The sequence below is a fragment of the Erinaceus europaeus genome, chromosome 16 (genome assembly GCF_950295315.1).
Source record: "Erinaceus europaeus chromosome 16, mEriEur2.1, whole genome shotgun sequence".
NCBI classification, from domain to species: domain Eukaryota; kingdom Metazoa; phylum Chordata; class Mammalia; order Eulipotyphla; family Erinaceidae; genus Erinaceus; species Erinaceus europaeus.
Genome location: NC_080177.1, coordinates 21,441,077 through 21,457,831, shown reverse-complemented (window position 1 = coordinate 21,457,831; position 16,755 = coordinate 21,441,077). Strand labels below are relative to the sequence as shown.

At 39.5% G+C, this 16,755-nt stretch overlaps 1 protein-coding gene across 2 annotated transcripts in view; it reads left to right on the top strand.

Annotated features, from left to right (window-relative positions):
• The window catches only part of SCAPER (S-phase cyclin A associated protein in the ER), a 326,131-nt gene that overhangs the window by 73,162 nt on the left and 236,214 nt on the right, over positions 1–16,755 (top strand). For both annotated transcript variants that reach the window (XM_060174708.1, XM_007525770.2), the window contains 4 exons: positions 8,463–8,618; positions 11,311–11,453; positions 12,818–12,899; positions 16,187–16,339. In XM_060174708.1, coding sequence (XP_060030691.1) covers positions 8,463–8,618; positions 11,311–11,453; positions 12,818–12,899; positions 16,187–16,339 — 534 coding nt within the window. The remainder of the gene's footprint in view (positions 1–8,462; positions 8,619–11,310; positions 11,454–12,817; positions 12,900–16,186; positions 16,340–16,755) is intronic.

Below are 16,755 nucleotides of genomic sequence, written 5' to 3'. Positions count from 1 at the left end.
CTCCTCTCTCCATTTCTCTCTCTCCTATCCAACAATGATGACATCATTAATAACAACAATAACTACAACAGTAAAACAACTAGGGCAACAAAAGGGAATAAGTAAATAAATAAAAAAAAAAGTAAAAATGAAAAAGTGAGGCCTGAGGTCACTTAGAGGTATTTCAGATGTTCCGGTGCCATTAAAACAAAAGAGTTTCTGGGAGTCCGGCGGTAGCGCAGCAGGTTAAGCTCATGTGGTGAGAAGCACAAGGACTGGCTTAAGGATTCTGGTTTGAGCCCCCGGCTCCCCACCTGCAGGGGAATCTTTTCACAAGTGATGAAGCAGGTCTGCAGGTGTCTATCTTTCTCTCCCCCTCTCTGTCTTCCCCTCTTCTCTCCATTTCTCTCTGTCCTATCCAACAACAACGACATCACTAACAACAACAGTAATAATTACAACAATAAAAAACAACAAGGGCAACAAAAGGGAAAATAAATAAATAGATATTAAAAAATTTTTTAAAAAAAGGAGTTTCCAAAGTATTGGTGGTTACACTATTAGACATTGGACCAATAATGAAAGAGAATTTTAGTTAGCTAAATTTTGCTAACTTGACATGACTTGTCACACATTTTTTTCTCCCTAGAATACCTTGTTCTGCATTGCCTGGATTTTTCTTGTACTTCTTTAGCTAGTCCCTTACCATATTTCCCTTTTCTTTTTTTCTGCTTAATTGCTATTGCCTTCAATCCACCTCACATACCTTATTCCTTGACTATCACAGCCACTTTGATTGTTGCAGTTTTCCTCTGTCTAGTACTTCACAGAGCTGTACCTTTAGCGCTCCCTCTTAACTGTAGTAGGGATTTGCTACTTTGTTATATCCAGGAGTCCACCACTCCTGTATCACAAACCATGTTTTCCTGAAATCTGTATTTTAGTGAATAGTATCGTATTAATCATCAGATTCTTCTTTTTTTCTCTTCCTCCTATTGCTACTACTACTACTTTTTAATTTATTTTTTTAGTATATTCATTTAGAAGGGGGAGATAGAGAGGGCAAGAGATAGAGAGACACCTGCAGCACTGCTTCACCACTTGCGAAACTTCCCCCCCTGCAGATGGGGACCAGGGGCTTGAACCTGGGTCCTTGTGCACTGTAACATGTGTGCTCAACCAAGTGCGCCACCACCTGGTCCCACTACTACTATTTCTAACTCCTCCTTGTCCTCCTCATCCTCCTTCTTCTCGTTTTTCTCCTTCTTATAATCTCCATGTTTTCGTCTCTATTGTAGCTGTCACCAGTTTATTTCTTTATCTTTTCTTTCTAAATATTTGCAGTTGATATATTTTTATCTTCTGTCCATATTCCTTTAGATTGATGTCTCTGAAGAGTGTTATTGTAATGCTTCTCAGCTTAAAAACTCATTGATTTTCTGTTCTATTCAAGGCTTTGTATAAATTCATTACTTTGATTTTTTTCTTTCCCCCTTTGTTTTCCTATGTAATTATTATTTTCTGGATAGATACAGAGAGAAGTTGAGAGGGAAGTGGAAGAGGGAGAGGGAGAGGGAGAGGGAGAGGGAGAGAGAGAGAGAGAGAGAGAGAGAATTTCAGCACTGCTTCACTGCTTGTGAAGCTTTCCTTAAGTAGGTGGGGACCAGAGGCTTTAACCTGGGTCATTGCTCATTGTAACATCTGTGCTCAACCAGGTATGCCACTATCTGACCCCTTGATTTTCTTTAATATTATTTTTGATAGAGAATGGTAATTATATTGTAAAAATGGTTCATTCTCATTTTAAATTATTCAGACATTATGGCAAAGAAAACGCAAAGCTATTAGATATATCTGTGACATTAGATGATATTCTAGACATCTCTCTAGAATAATGTCGATTGTGTAATGGATAACTTCATAAAATAGAATTATACTGTGCATGATGTTTCTTGATAAGTAATATTAATCACCATTTTAGTTCTTTTTGTGAGAGGGATGTAAAATAAAACAAAAGTTGAGGGAATTATTGAATTTGTAGTTAATGCTTCTTTACCACATTCCCATATGATTTTTTTAAGGTTATGAAAATTGTGAAAGATATTGTTTTGAGTTATAGTATGTACGAAATTCCATTTCAGTTGCTGATTTTTTTGAGTCCTTGCTTAATGAAATAAGGAGACTACACTTGTTTATTTTTATCTTCCGAATTCCCTCCAACAATTTTTCATAGTTTTATTATTTTATATTTTGTTTTGTAACTATAAACTTCTCAGTGTAGTTTTCTTTTTATATATAAGTGGACTCACAGCTTAACTAATTCATATTCATGAGTTCATTGTTTTGATTTGTCTTGGGGTTTTATGAACAAGCATATTTTTTTTCAGGAAGAACTCATGTGCTCGATTTCTCAAATACTTGTCTAAGGTCTGTGGCGTTTCTATCAAAGCGTATCTTTTTTTTTTTTTAGTTTTTTTTTTTTTTTCCTCCTTCAGGGTTATTGCTGGGCTCGGTGCCTGCACCATGAATCCACCGCTCCTGGAGGCCATTTCCCCCCCCCCTTTTATTGCCCTTGTTGTAGCTTCGTTGTGGTTATTATTATTGCCCTTGTTGACGCAATTCGTTGTTGGATAGGACAGAGAGAAATGGAGAGAGGAGGGGAAGACAGAGTGGGGGAGAGAAAGACAGACACCTGCAGACCTGCTTCACCACCTGTGAAGCGACGCCCCTGCAGGTGGGGAGCCGGGGGCTCGAACTGGGATCCTTACGCCGGTTCCTGCGCTTTGCGCCACATGCGCTTAACCCACTGCGCCACCGCCCGACCCCCTATCAAAGCGTATCTTAAGTGGAGATTAGACTCATGCTTTACAATATCTTTCTTTTAGTGTTTTATAAACATCATTTAATTTTCATGTAGTCTTATTTCTTTTTTTTTAATTATTTATAAAATGGAAATACTGACAAGACCATAGGATAAGAGGGGTACAAATTTCACACATTTCCCACCACCAGAGTTCTTCATCCCATCCCTCTCCCTTGAAAACTTTCCTGTTCTTTATCTCTCTGGGAGCATGGACTCAGGATTATTATGGGGTGCAGAAGGTGGAAGGTCTAGCTTCTGTAATTGCTTCCCTGTTGAACATGGGTGTTGGCAGGTCAATCCATACTGCCAGCCTGTCTCTCTCTTTCCCTAGTCAGGCAGGGCTCTGGGGAGGTCGGGTTCCAGGACACATTGGTGAGGTCGTCTGTCAGGGAAGTCAGGTTGGCAGTGATGCAGGTAGCACCTGCATCTTATTGGCTGAAAAAGCATTAAGATATAAAGCAGAACAAGTTGTTTAATAATCAGGAACCTAAAGGCAAGAATATAGCAGATGAGATTTGTGGTCTATGAACAGGTTGAGGCCATGTAACTTGCATTTACTGCTTGGAAGAGTTAAATATGTTTAATATTGATTTAATATTAGTTTATAATATGAAAATTCAGCAACATAGTTTCACATAAATATTTGTGTGTGTGTGTATGTGTGTGTGTGTGTGTGTGTGTTTGTGTGTGTGTGTGTATAACTGACCAAATCTACCACCAAAGTTCCTATGGATTTGAGCCCAGTGGAAACCTCTCTTCCCCACAACCCTTCCCTCTGATAACAGCTACAGTTTCCAGACTCTTTTAAGAGTCATCTGGGCTACTATTACTATTTTTTTGTAAGTTTGTTTGTGTTACTTATGAATGAAACCACTGCCTTTCAGTGATTTGGCATTTTATTTTCTTGAGAATTAATTAGAAAAGACATGGAATAATGTTACTTTTAACTTCAAAGTTTGCTCCCTTCTCTAAGCTTTATTTTATCATTTTATTTATTTATTAGAGACAGAGAGGCAGAGAGAAGAGTGTTGACGACAGCACTGAAGCTTGCATTAATGCTATGGGTGCTGGACTTGAACCTGGGCCATGCACATGGTTGCATATTTTTTTTAGAGTTTTTAAAAAAAATTTTTAAAATATTTATTTATTTCCTTTTGTTGCCCTTGTTGTGATTGATGTTGTTGTTGGATAGGACAGAGAGAAATGGAGAGAAGGGGGAAGACAGACAACTGCAGACCTACTTCACTGATTGTGAAGTAATTCCCCTGCAGGTGGGGGAGTCGGGGCTCAAACCGGGATCCTTAAACCTCCACCAGTCCTTGCACTTTGCACCACGTGCGCTTAACCTGCTGCGCTACCGCCCGACTCCCTGTTGCATATTTTAATGATATTTTAAAACTATCAATTTTATAAAAAAATCTTTCTCATTTTAAAGTTAGGTTTCTGATAACTACTATTGAGTCAGGTTTTACTTAAAGACAAATGTATTCTTTTTTAAAAAATATCTTTTTATTTATTTATTTGAGACATCCAGAAATTGAGAGGGAAGGGGGTGATAGAGAGGGAGAGAGAGATAGAGAGACACGTGCAGCCTTGCTTCACCACTTGTGAAGTTTTCCCTCTGCAGGTGGGGGCTGGGGGCTCGAACCCAGGTCCTTACGCACTGCAACATGTACACTCAACCAGGTGCACCACCACCCAGCCCCAAGATAGATGTATTCTTAGAAATGTGCTATTTGGTAATTTTGCCTATGTGTGAATGTCATAGAGTACTTCCTCTAGAGCATATAGCTTATCATCATACATTGTCTTCATAATGTAGATTATTAGGACTGCTGTCATATGTCCAGGCCATTGTTCAAAATGTTAAGCTACTTAAGATGATATTGCAAAGGTTTCTGTTCCTTTGATGATATTTTCTTCCAGGCTAAGTTATATATATAGTCAGTTAATGTTTTTTAATTTTTTTCCGATTTTAAAAACATTTTCTTACTTATTGATGTAAGGACGGAGGAGAGAGATAGAGAGAGACACACCTACAGCCCTGCTTCACTGCTTGAGAAGCTTTCCCCCTTCAGGTAGGAGCTCGTGGTTTGAACCCAGGTCCTTACTCATGGTAACATATACACTCAACTGGTTGTTCCACTGCCCAGCCCTTGTCATTTAATTTAGTGTTCATTAACAACTTTATTGAGATTTTGTTGACATATGAAAATGGCATGTATTGTGGCATACAACTTGATATTTTTGTCTGTATATACATTGTAGGATTATCACCACATTCCAGCTAATTAATGTATCTGTTCCATCTATTTAATAACTGTCTGTATGTGTGTGTGTGTGTGTGTGTGTGTGTGCACATGCTGAGACCTGAACTAAGGTTTGTCTTAGAAACTATCAGATATAGGTACAGTATTGTTAACTTTCACCACTACACTGTACATTATATATCCAAAACTTACACATCTTGGATAGCTGATATTTTTTTGTACCCTTTGACTAGCACCACAAATAATTTTCCTTGAACATACCTTTTGTTTTGTGCTTTCAGTATCATTTGGAAAATGGCTATATTATTCATCTAATATTAAGGTATTTTTAGAAGTTAACCATAGAGCATGGAGATTGGGAAATGTCTCTAAGTACAATATTCATATCCTCTTGCCTGAAATTTCTAACATATCTCTTGATGGGTCTCATCTAGTAAGAATCCCTGGAACTGGAGGGTTGGGTAGTAGCTCAGCTGGTTAATCGCACATAGCATGAAACACAAGGACCGATGAAAGGATCCTGGCTCAAGCTCCGGGCTCCCCACCTGCAGGGTGTTCGCTTCCCAAGTGGTGAAGCAGGTCTGCAGGTGTCTATCTTTCTCTCCCCCTCGCTGTCCTCCCTTCCCCTCTCCACTTCTCTCTGTCCTATCCAACAACAGCAGCATCAATAACAACAATAACAATAACCACAACAACGATAAAAACAACAAGGGCAACAAAAGAGGGAAAAAAATAGCCTCCAGGAGCAGCAGATTCGTGGTGCAGGCACTGAACCCCACAAATAACCCTGGAGACAAAAAAAAAAAAGAATCTCTGGAGCTTATGCTTTTGTCAAAGAGCATCGTCTCCAATGTTTATTTCCATATCTCACTTCCTCATTTTCTTTCTCACTACCAGTTTTGTTGTTGAGAGAGTATATGCATGGATGTGACGTTGAGCAACAGTGCATTTTATAGCTCAGTCCTTTGTACCTAATTATCACACGTTCAGTACATTTTGATTAAGAATGATTTTTGTCTTAGTGTTGTCTTCTAAATCTCACTAGAGTAAAATTTTAGTTCACACCTACTTAAATATTAATGTGGTTAGTTTAGCGGCAAGTTGTAATAACTTTTTTTTTTTTTTTTTTTTTTGCCAGCAGGGTTATTGCTGAGGCTCCATGCCTGCTTGATTTCCTCTGTTTCCAATGGACCCTTTTTTAATGTTTTTAAGATAATGGGTGAGAGAGTGCGACACACAGAGAGAAGTGAGACAAAACTACTTTACTGCTTGTGAAGTTCCGCTCATGCAGGTGCTCCCCTGTAATGTATGGGGACTCAGATCCATCCAGCTCCTTGCACATGGAAAAGTGTATTCTACTGGGTGAGCTACCTCCTGGCCCCCAAGTTGCAAATACCAAGTAGAAGTTTTTAAGAAAAAGTCTCTCTTGGGAGCAGGGTGTTAGAGCAGGAGGTTAAACACACATGGTGCAAAGCACAAGGACCAGTGTAAGGATCCTGGTTCAAGCCTCCGGCTCCCTGCCTGCAGGTGGGGGGTTGCTTCACAAGCGGTGAAGCAGGTCTGCAGGTGTCTTTCTCTCCCCCTCTTTTTCTTTCCCTCCTCTCTCGATTTCTCTCTGTCCTATACAACAACAACGACAAAAACAACAATAATAAGAACAACAAGGGCAACAAAATGGAAAAAATTACCTCCAGGAGTAGTGGATTCATAGTGCAGGCATCGAGCCCCAGCGATAACCCTGGAGCCCAAAAAGAAATATAAAAAAAGAAAGTCTCTCTCTCTTAGGGTTATCACTGGAGCTTGTACCTGCACTACGGCCATCTTTTAAGTTTTTTAATTTAAAAAAATATTTATTTTCCCTTTTGTTGCCCTTGTTTATTGTTGTTGTTATTTATTTTCCCTTTTGTTGCCCTTATTTATTGTTGTTATTTATTTTCCCTTTTGTTGCCCTTGTTTATTGTTGTTGTTATTGCTGTCATTGTTGGATAGGACAGAGAGAAATGGAGAGAGGAGGGGAAGACAGGGGAGAAAAAGACACCTGCAGAATTGCTTCACCATCTGTGAAGTGACTCTCCTGCAGGTGGGGAGTCGGGGGCTCAAACCGGTATCCTTACGCCGGTCCTTGTGCTTTGCACTACCTGCGCTTAACCTGCTGCGCTACAGCCCGACTCCCTGTGGCCATTTTCTTTTTTTATCCATTGTTGTTGCTGTTGTTGGATAGGACAAAAAGAAGATGAGAGAGGAGGGGAAGTAGATGGCGGGGGGGGGGGGTAATAGACACCTGCAGATCTGCTTCACTGCTTGCAAAGCAACCCCCCCTGCAGGTGGGGAGCCAGGGGCTTTAATTGGGATCCTTGCTCTGGTCCTTGCACTTCGCGCTTAGTGCGCTTAACCTGGTGTACTACCATCAGACCACCTAAAAAGGTCTTTATAAAAATCTTGGTTTCTGAGCTTAAAAAATTTTTTTGTTTTGTTTTGTGGTGGGGGTTGGGGGGTTCTGTTCTGGGAGAAATCTCAAGAGTGTAGAACATTTACCTTACCATGTGTTAAGACCTGGGTTTTATTCCTAGCACCACATGAGAGTAACATGAATGCCAACAGGGGAGCTGTTTGGGAGGTGGAGTCCTCTCTTTTTTCTTTCTCTCTCAAAAAATTGAACAAAAATTAAGCCAAGAGGCAGCTCACAGCTATGCATGTAAGAATCCTTAAGTTCGTTCCCCATCACTTCACTACCAAGTAAAGCTTACAGGGGCACACCTTCATTTAATCTACATAGGTTGTTTTATAGGACACTGCTCAGTCCTGGCCATTTAATTTAAATGACTATCACCCATTTTTGAGCTAAGTGTTGAAAGAAGAGACCTAGGAATCATTCCATTTTTGTTCTTTCCCTTACCTCTGGTGTATATTATTATCTGTAGATTGTCTTCTATGAGCTTGAAGGAATCATGCTAAGTGAGACCAGCCGGAAAGAGAAGGATTAATATGGGATGATCTCACTCATGGACAGAAGTTCAAGAAATAACAGAGGGGGAATACAAAGTAGAACTTAGATAGGATTTGATGGATTGCACCAAAGTAAAGTACTCTGGGGGAGAAGGTTGGTGGTATGGGGTCTTTCAGATCCTGGTGCACCATAGTGGAGAAGGACCTGTACTGGAAGTGAGAGTGTTTTGCAGAATACTGAGAAATTTTACACATGTACCAACAACTGTATTTATTGTAAACCACTCATCCTCCTGATAAAAATTTAAAAACTAAAAGAAAAAGAGAGAGTCTCTTAAGTCTTACAATTTGTCCTACGACTCATTTGACACTTGTTTTCTTTTTATTCCTTTCTTTTTGATAAGGTAAATGAAATTGCTTTTATTAACACACTTGAAGCCCAGAATAAACGCCATGATGTTTTATCCAAACTGAAGGAATACGAGCAGAGGCTTAATGAGCTTCAGGAAGAACGTCAGAGAAGACAGGAAGAAAAGCAAGCACGTGATGAAGCTGTCCAGGTAGAGTTTGATTAGCATTTATTGCGCACCAGCAAATCTTAGACTGTGAGCTAAGTGCCATCTTGCTATATAAGTTTCTGACTGGTTGGTTTAAGTTCATCTTCCTTAGATACTGTGCTTTCTTCTCTGGCCCTAGTCATTTGAATGATAGGCATTTGGAGGGAGGGTGCTGTAAAATCCTTAATTAGGCTGTCATAAACACATTCTGATGATGAAGTATGCAGGAGTGTGAGAAGTTCTTCACAGGGGTTCAGATATAGATATTTTTATGATTCCCTTGCTGTAAATTTATAATTTTATTTGTAGTTACATAGATTTATAACATATTATTTTTATAAACTCATGCTTCACTTACTTCCCATATATTTATGGAGCTCTTGTTTTTTGGAAATGTCAATTTTAACAGGAAAATGCTAGATTCATTTTCTAATTTTCCTCATTAGATTTACTGTCACCCTTTCTCTCTTCACTTGTTAAGAACAGAAATTAGAAGAGTTGATGGTTTTAAAAGTTCAGTAGTTTCTTTTTTAATTTTCTTTAATATTTATTCCCTTTTGTTGCCCTTGTTTTATTGTTGTTGTTATTGATGTTGTCATTGTTGGATACGACAGAGAGAAATGGAGAGAGGAGGGAAAGATGGAGGGGGAGAGAAAGATAGACACCTGCAGACCTGCTTCACCACTTGTGAAGCGACCCCCCTGCAGGTGGGGAGACAGGGGCTCGAACCGGGATCCTTACGCCGGTCCTTGTGCTTTGCGCCTCCTGGGCTTTACTTGCTGCGCTACCTCCTGACTCCCAAAAGTTCACTAGTTTCTTTTTTAATTTTTTTGGGTAGGGGAGATAGAGAGGGAGAGAGAGAGACTCCTGCAGCCCTGCTTCACCACTTGCAAAGCTTTCCTTATGCAGGTGGGGATTGGGGGCTCGAAACCAGGTCCTTGTGCACTGTAATATGTGCACTCAACCAGGTGCACCACCACCCGTTCCCAGTTCAGTAGTTTCTATTTGCATATGTTGGAGTCTATTGTATATCCTTGAAAACACTCAGCAAGTTGATTTTTATTTATGCATATAACTTTGTTGGCTACATTGCATATATACATAAAGTGTTTTTTTTTTATCACCAGAGCTTCACTACTTTGTGCTGACTTTTTCAGACAGAAATGGGCAGAGAGCACACTTTACTGCACTTGACCTGGTTCCAGCCCCATGGTCCACATCTGCAGGGGGAAGCTTCATAGGTGGTGAAGCAATGCTTCCGTTGTCTCTTCCTCTCTGTCTCATCATACACTCTCAATTTCTGTATATCCTATCAAATAATACACAAGGGAAATAAAAATAGCTGCCAGGAGTAGTGGATTCATTATGCAGCATAACCCTTGCGGCAATAAAATAAAATATAGATTGAGAGAGAAACAGAGAGAATAATAGAAAGGCCCCACAGCACCAAAGCTTCCTCTAGTGAGGTGAGAGGCAGACTCAAATCTGTGTGATGCATATGGCAAAGGAAGCACACGGTCCAGGTGAGCTATTTTGCCAGCCCTAAGCAAATATTTTTATATAGTATTAATACAATCACTTTATAGGATCAGTGTATAATTTAAAATATATATTCCTTTTGCAATCTGTTCTTCATAGTCATTCTAAGAAATAACTACTACTGTTACTTGTCTTCCAGAAGATGAAAATTTAAATCACCTACTGACTGAGAGGTTCAAGTCAGCCAGACAGTAAATAGTAAGATTGAGATTGGAAAACAAAATTAGGGATTCTAACACAGTACCTCTACTTATACTCACTGTGCTATGTTGGCTTTTCTCTTTGTCACAGACTTAAAAAAAAACTTTTAAAAATATTTTATTTTAATGAGAGAAAGCTATAGAGAGGAAGATACAGAAAGAAGAACCAGTATACTGCTCATCTCTGGCTTATGGTAGTTGGTAGTTCTGGGGATTGAACCTGGGAGTTCAGAGCCTCAGATGTGAAAGTCTTTTATAGAACCATTATGCTGTCTCCTCAGTCCAACCACAAACTTTTTTCTACTTAGTTCCTTTATGAAAGTTGAATTCAGAAGTAAAACCTAACTGTGATTTTTTTTTTTTTTTAAATCATGCTCTGGTATTTCTAAAACCATTTATAAACACTAGGCTTTAGAAGTGATTACATGCCAGGCAGTGACTCGCCTGGTTAATCGTACATATAACCATGTTCAAGGACGCAGGTTGAAGTCCCCACTCCCCACCTGCAGGGCAGATGCAAGTACTGCAGGTGTCACTGTCTCTTTCCTTCTCAAATTCTCTCTGCCCTATCAGTTAAAGAAAAAACAAAAAGGAAAAATGATCACTGGGATTGGACAATTCATAGTGTAGTCATCGAACTCCAGTGATAACTCTGGTGGCAATAAATAAAATTTAATATTAAATATTAAAAAACAGAAGTGATTCAACATAAATACATATTGGCTCCCATAGAATATGTACAACACATCTGCCTAAACAACATTTATTCTTGTAATTGTATCTAAACAACATATGAAAGCCAGGTATTGTTACTTGATTTTTGTTTGAATTCTGAGAGGCAGACTAGTGGCAATAAAGGAATCTACTTGACTTGAATATGTTTATGTAAAAGCTGTGAAGCCTTTAGTCATTTGCAATCATAATCATGATGTCTGTTAAAATACTCCCGACATCAGGAACGGAAAAGAGCTCTAGAGGCAGAACGGCAGGCCCGTGTCGAAGAATTATTAATGAAAAGAAAAGAACAGGAAGCTCGCATTGAACAACAGAGGCAAGAAAAGGAAAAAGCCCGTGAAGATGCAGCCCGGGAAAGAGCAAGGTATCTCATTATTATTTACATTTTGATTCTAAGGGACATTTTCAGTAACGAATGTTCAGTTTCATCATAGAGCCATATCTTGCCAGATAGATTTGATTTTAGAAATAGCCATAGATACAGAAATACGAAATATAGTAGTAAATTTCAGTTCCCAGTAATTATGACATCATACTCAAAATGAAAACCTTTCAAATATCTGTGCTGGATAGAAACTTGAAATTTAGGTAATTTTTTATTTTTTTTTTTGGTTGCAAAAAGTAGAGTTTGCTTCTGGGTAGCTTAAGAGAAATTTTTTAGGAAAGTATTTGAGAGATAAGTGACAGGTTAAAGATAGTCACATATAATAGACTAAAGGCACAGGAGCCACACCGACAGTCTTTACATGGATCAAGACTATAGTCTGGTCAGCTATTTCCACCCTTGTCGTGAGTGACTTCAGCTATCCGTGCATTTAGAAATTCTTGTTTATGCTTAAGACAGCCATGGCCCGGGAGGCTGTGCAGTGGTAGAGCTCTGGACTTGGAAGCAGAAGGTCTTGAGTTTGATCCCCAGCTCTGAATATGCCAGAATATTGATCTGGTATCACTTCCCTCCAGCTGTTTATTACTCCTGAAATAAATATACATAGTGTATCTACAACTTACTGGGTATACAGAAAGAAATAACTACAAAACTGTAAACTTTCAGAATATATAAGCCTACATATCCTAAGTAATTTTTTGCATCCAGGGTTACCACTAGGATTCAGTGGCAGCACTATAAATTCACTGCTCCTGGAGGCCATTGTTTTTCTTTTCTTTTCTTCTCTTTTCATTTTCACTTTATTGGATAAGACAGAGAGAAATTGAGAGGGGAGTGGGAGGTGGTAGTAGAGAGGGAGAGAGACACCTTAAAACCTGCTTGATGAACCACTTGTGAAGTGACCCCCCTGCAGCTGGGGACATGGGGACTGGAACCAGCATCCTTGTGTGGATCCTTGTGTGTCATACTATGTGCACTTAACCCATTGCACCACCACCCCATCCCTAAGAGTTTTTTTTTTAAACCTAGGACTGGGGATGTATTCAGGGCCTCACACAAAATTGCTGAGCAGCTTCCCAACCCAATTTTCTATTTTTTTTTTTTTGAGAGAGCAGTAGAGAGGAGAGACACTGTTGCATCATTCCACCATTCTTGGGGCTCCTCTTGGTGTTGTTCCTTCTGTTCCCTATGCTGTTGCGTCCTGATCCCAGGACCTTGTATGCACACGAGAAAACTCTTGCTTTACCATATGAATTATCTCTCCACCCTGCTCCCAGTTTTAATCTCCTGGTATTTTTTACTTCAAGCAATTGCATCTATAATTTTTTTCCGTTTTCATGTAGAGACAGAGAAGAACGATTGGCAGCACTCACAGCTGCTCAACAAGAAGCTGTGGAGGAGTTGCAGAAAAAAATTCAGCTCAAGGTTGGGAGATGCATTTTCATTCAAACTTTTATCTAGCTCAACACAAGATGAACATTTTACTTATTGAAATTGGTATAAAAATTAAATTGTTTTGTAGTCTTGATCTTGTGTCATATGACTAGAAAGTTGACTCCAGTTATTTCTAACTTAACTGTGATTAAAGAAGTGAATTTTAACATTGCATCTTTCTATTTTGCAGTTCATTAATTCTGCAAAGGCATTGCTACTAGGTATCTGGCATTCATAAACTTAAATTTTTTTTTTTTTTTGCCTCCAGGATTATCACTGGGGCTCAGTGGCAGCACTATGAATCCACTGCTCCTGGAGGCTATTTTTCCCATTTTGTTGCCCTTGTTGTCATCCTTGTTATGGTTGTTGTTGTTATAGCCGTTGTTGCTATTGAATAGGACAGAGACAAATCGAGAGAGGAGAGGAGGACAGAGGGGAGAGAGAAAGATAGACACCTGCAGACCTGCTTCACCGCTTGCAAAGTGACCCCCCCCACAAGTGGGGAGCGGGAGGGGCTCAAACTGGGATCCTTTCGCCATGTGTGCTTAACCTGCTGAGCTGAGCTACCACCTGGCCCCATGAGTTAGTGTTTTTGTTTTTTTTTTATTATTTCCTTTAGTTGCCCTTGCTGTTTTATTGTTATAGTTATTACTGTTATTGATGTCACTGTTGTTGGATAGGACAGAGAGAAATGGAGAGAGGAGGGGAAGACAGAGAGGCGGAGAGAAAGATAGACACCTGCAGACCTGCTTCACCGCTTGCAAAGTGACCCCCCCCCCACAAGTGGGGAGCGGGAGGGGCTCAAACTGGGATCCTTTCGCCATGTGTGCTTAACCTGCTGAGCTGAGCTACCACCTGGCCCCATGAGTTAGTGTTTTTGTTTTTTTTTATTATTTCCTTTAGTTGCCCTTGCTGTTTTATTGTTATAGTTATTACTGTTATTGTTATTGATGTCACTGTTGTTGGATAGGACAGAGAGAAATGGAGAGAGGAGGGGAAGACAGAGAGGCGGAGAGAAAGATAGACACCTACAGACCTGCTTCACTGCTTGTGAAGCGACTCCCCTGCAGGTGGGGATCCAGGGCCTTACGCGCTTTGCGCCACGTGCGCTTAACCCGCTACTCTACTGCCCAACTCCCTCAACTTAGTTTTTATACATAAACTACAGAATGATTGTTGCTTGTTTCATTTGGTTTACTATTTATGAATTATCTGATTGTATCTTGAAAGAGTCTGATGAACTAATATTTTTTAGAAAACCTTTATTATGAGAACTACAATTCCTAGTAGCATGAATAATCATGTATATCACAAATGTTTATAGGTTGTCCCCTCACAGAGACAGTGTATTCCATAAGGTAGTGGACCCTATTTATTTTTTTTTGTATCATAAAATGTTACCATTTACATGCCTGAGGCTCCAAAGTCCCAGGTTCAATCCCCTGCACCACCACAAGCCAGAGCTGAGCAGTGCTCTGGTAAAAAAAAAAAAAAAATGTTACCATTTACGTAAAGTTAATGCCACAAGTACTTGTTGGTCCTTGCAGCAGGCATGAAGATGCAAAACTTAGGCCTGATTCTAAGTTTCAAAAAACTCATTCTTTGAGGTTCAGATGTTAAACGGATAATTTACATAGGATAGAGGTATACAACTAGTGCTGTGGAAGTACAGAGGAGATCATTGAACCAGACATGAAGGGTTTCAGAGATCAGGGAAAGAATTTTAGAGAATGGCTCCTGAGATGAATCTTGAAAGAAAGATGAGATTAATGGGTAGGTAGATAGAATGGCATACCAGTCAGATGAAATAGCATGAGCATGAAGTGTTTATTTCTATTTGGTTTTGTTTTCTTGGAAGCTGTTAGAGAAGTAGAATGACTAGAAATGCAGTTAGTGTGGGTCAAAGCCTTTGTTATAGTGGCCTTTGTCTGTTATGAGGAAAAAAATTGTCTTTTCATTTAGGTCAGTATTTCCCATAGTTCTTTCTTTTTAAAAATCATTTATTTATTCATTCATTTATTTTGGATACAGACAGGAAACTGAGTGGGAAGAGGGAGACACCAGCCTTACTGCTCAGGAGGCTTTCTCCCCTGCAGGTGGGGGTAGGGGTTTGAACCCAGGTCCTTGTGCACTGTAGCATATACATTCTATCAGATGTGCCACTACCACCTGGTCCCCATTTAGTTCTTTTTAGGAAATGCTTTTCAAACTGTGTTATGGTGAAGTAACTGTAAAATGTTGGCTGGTTTATGCTAGGCTTATTGAGCCATTGTGCACAAAGGCATCCTGGAGGATATGCAAATGTCAGTGTTAGGAACCTATTGAGCTTTAACTTACTGTTTTCCAAGTTCATTTCACCATAGAACCTCTCCCACAAGGACAGAGGAACCCTCCTGTATTGCTGGTGAAAATATAAATTGATCCAACCCCTGTGGAGAGCAGTCTAGAGAACTCTCATAAGGCTAGAAATAGAACTACCTTATGACCCTGCACTTCCTCTCCTGGGGGTATATCCTAAGGAGCCCAACACAACCATCCAAAAAAGATCTGTGTACACATATGTTCTTAGCAGCACAATTTGTAACAGCCAAAACCTGGAAGCAACCCAGGTGTCCAACAACAGATGAGTGGCTGAGCAAGCTGTGGTATATACACAACGGAATACTACTCAGCTATTAAAAATGGTGATTTCACCATTTTCAGCCCATCCTGGATGGAGCTTGAAGAAATCATGTTGAGTGAAATAAGTGAGAAACAGGATGAATATGTGGTGATCTCACTCACAGGCAGAAGTAGAAAAAACAAGATCAGAAGAGAAAACACTAAGCAGAACTTGGACTGGAGTTGGTGTACTGCACCAAAGTAAAAGTAAAAGACTCTGGGGTGGTTGGGGAATGGCGTTTAGGTCCTGGAACATGATGGCAGAGAACCCAGTAGGGGTTGTATTGTTATGTGGAAAACTGGGAAATGATATATATGTACAGACTATTGTGTTTACTGTCGACTATATAACATTAATCCTCAAAAAAAAAAAAAAACTCTCACAAAAAACTTACTAATATCTGGTGGTAGTGCTCCTTGAAGTATATTTTAGGAATAGTTACAGTGAATACAAGGGACTTTCTGTAATTTGTTATCCTCAGTATTCAAGTTAACATTGCATTAAGCCATTTTTTTGTTATTATAGAAGTTTTAATGGAAGTGTTTTTTTTTTTCTTCAAGTTTTCAGCATGTTTTGAGTAATTTTTCACATTCATATACTTTGACTTCGTCCACAGCATGATGAAAGCATTCGAAGGCACATGGAACAGATTGAACAAAGAAAAGAAAAAGCAGCTGAGTTAAGCAGTGGACGGCATGCAAATACTGATTATGCCCCCAAACTGACCCCTTATGAAAGAAAGAAGCAGTGTTCTCTCTGCAATGTCCTGGTAGGTTGTCTTTATCAATATTTCGATGATACTCTATTACTACTGGAAATTTATTAAATTTAAAAAGCCATAACTTGGACTGGGTGGTGCATATGTGTTTAAATGCACGTATTCCCATACACAAGGACCCTGGTTCAAGCCCCTGCCCCCCACCTATAGGGGCTGTGGTTCACAAGCAAAGCAGGCCTGCAAGTATCTTTCTCTCTCCTTCTCTGTCTCCCTCCTCTCTCAATTTTTCTCTATCCTATCAAATAAAGTAGAAAAAAATAAGAAAAAATGGCGTTGCAGAGTGGCGGATTTATAGTGCTGGCAACAGAGCCCCAGCAGTAACTCTGGCGGCAATTAAAAAAAAAAAAAAGCCATCTTCAAATACCATGGGTCACTTCTTTTCTTCTTAAAACTTTTATTTGGGGAGT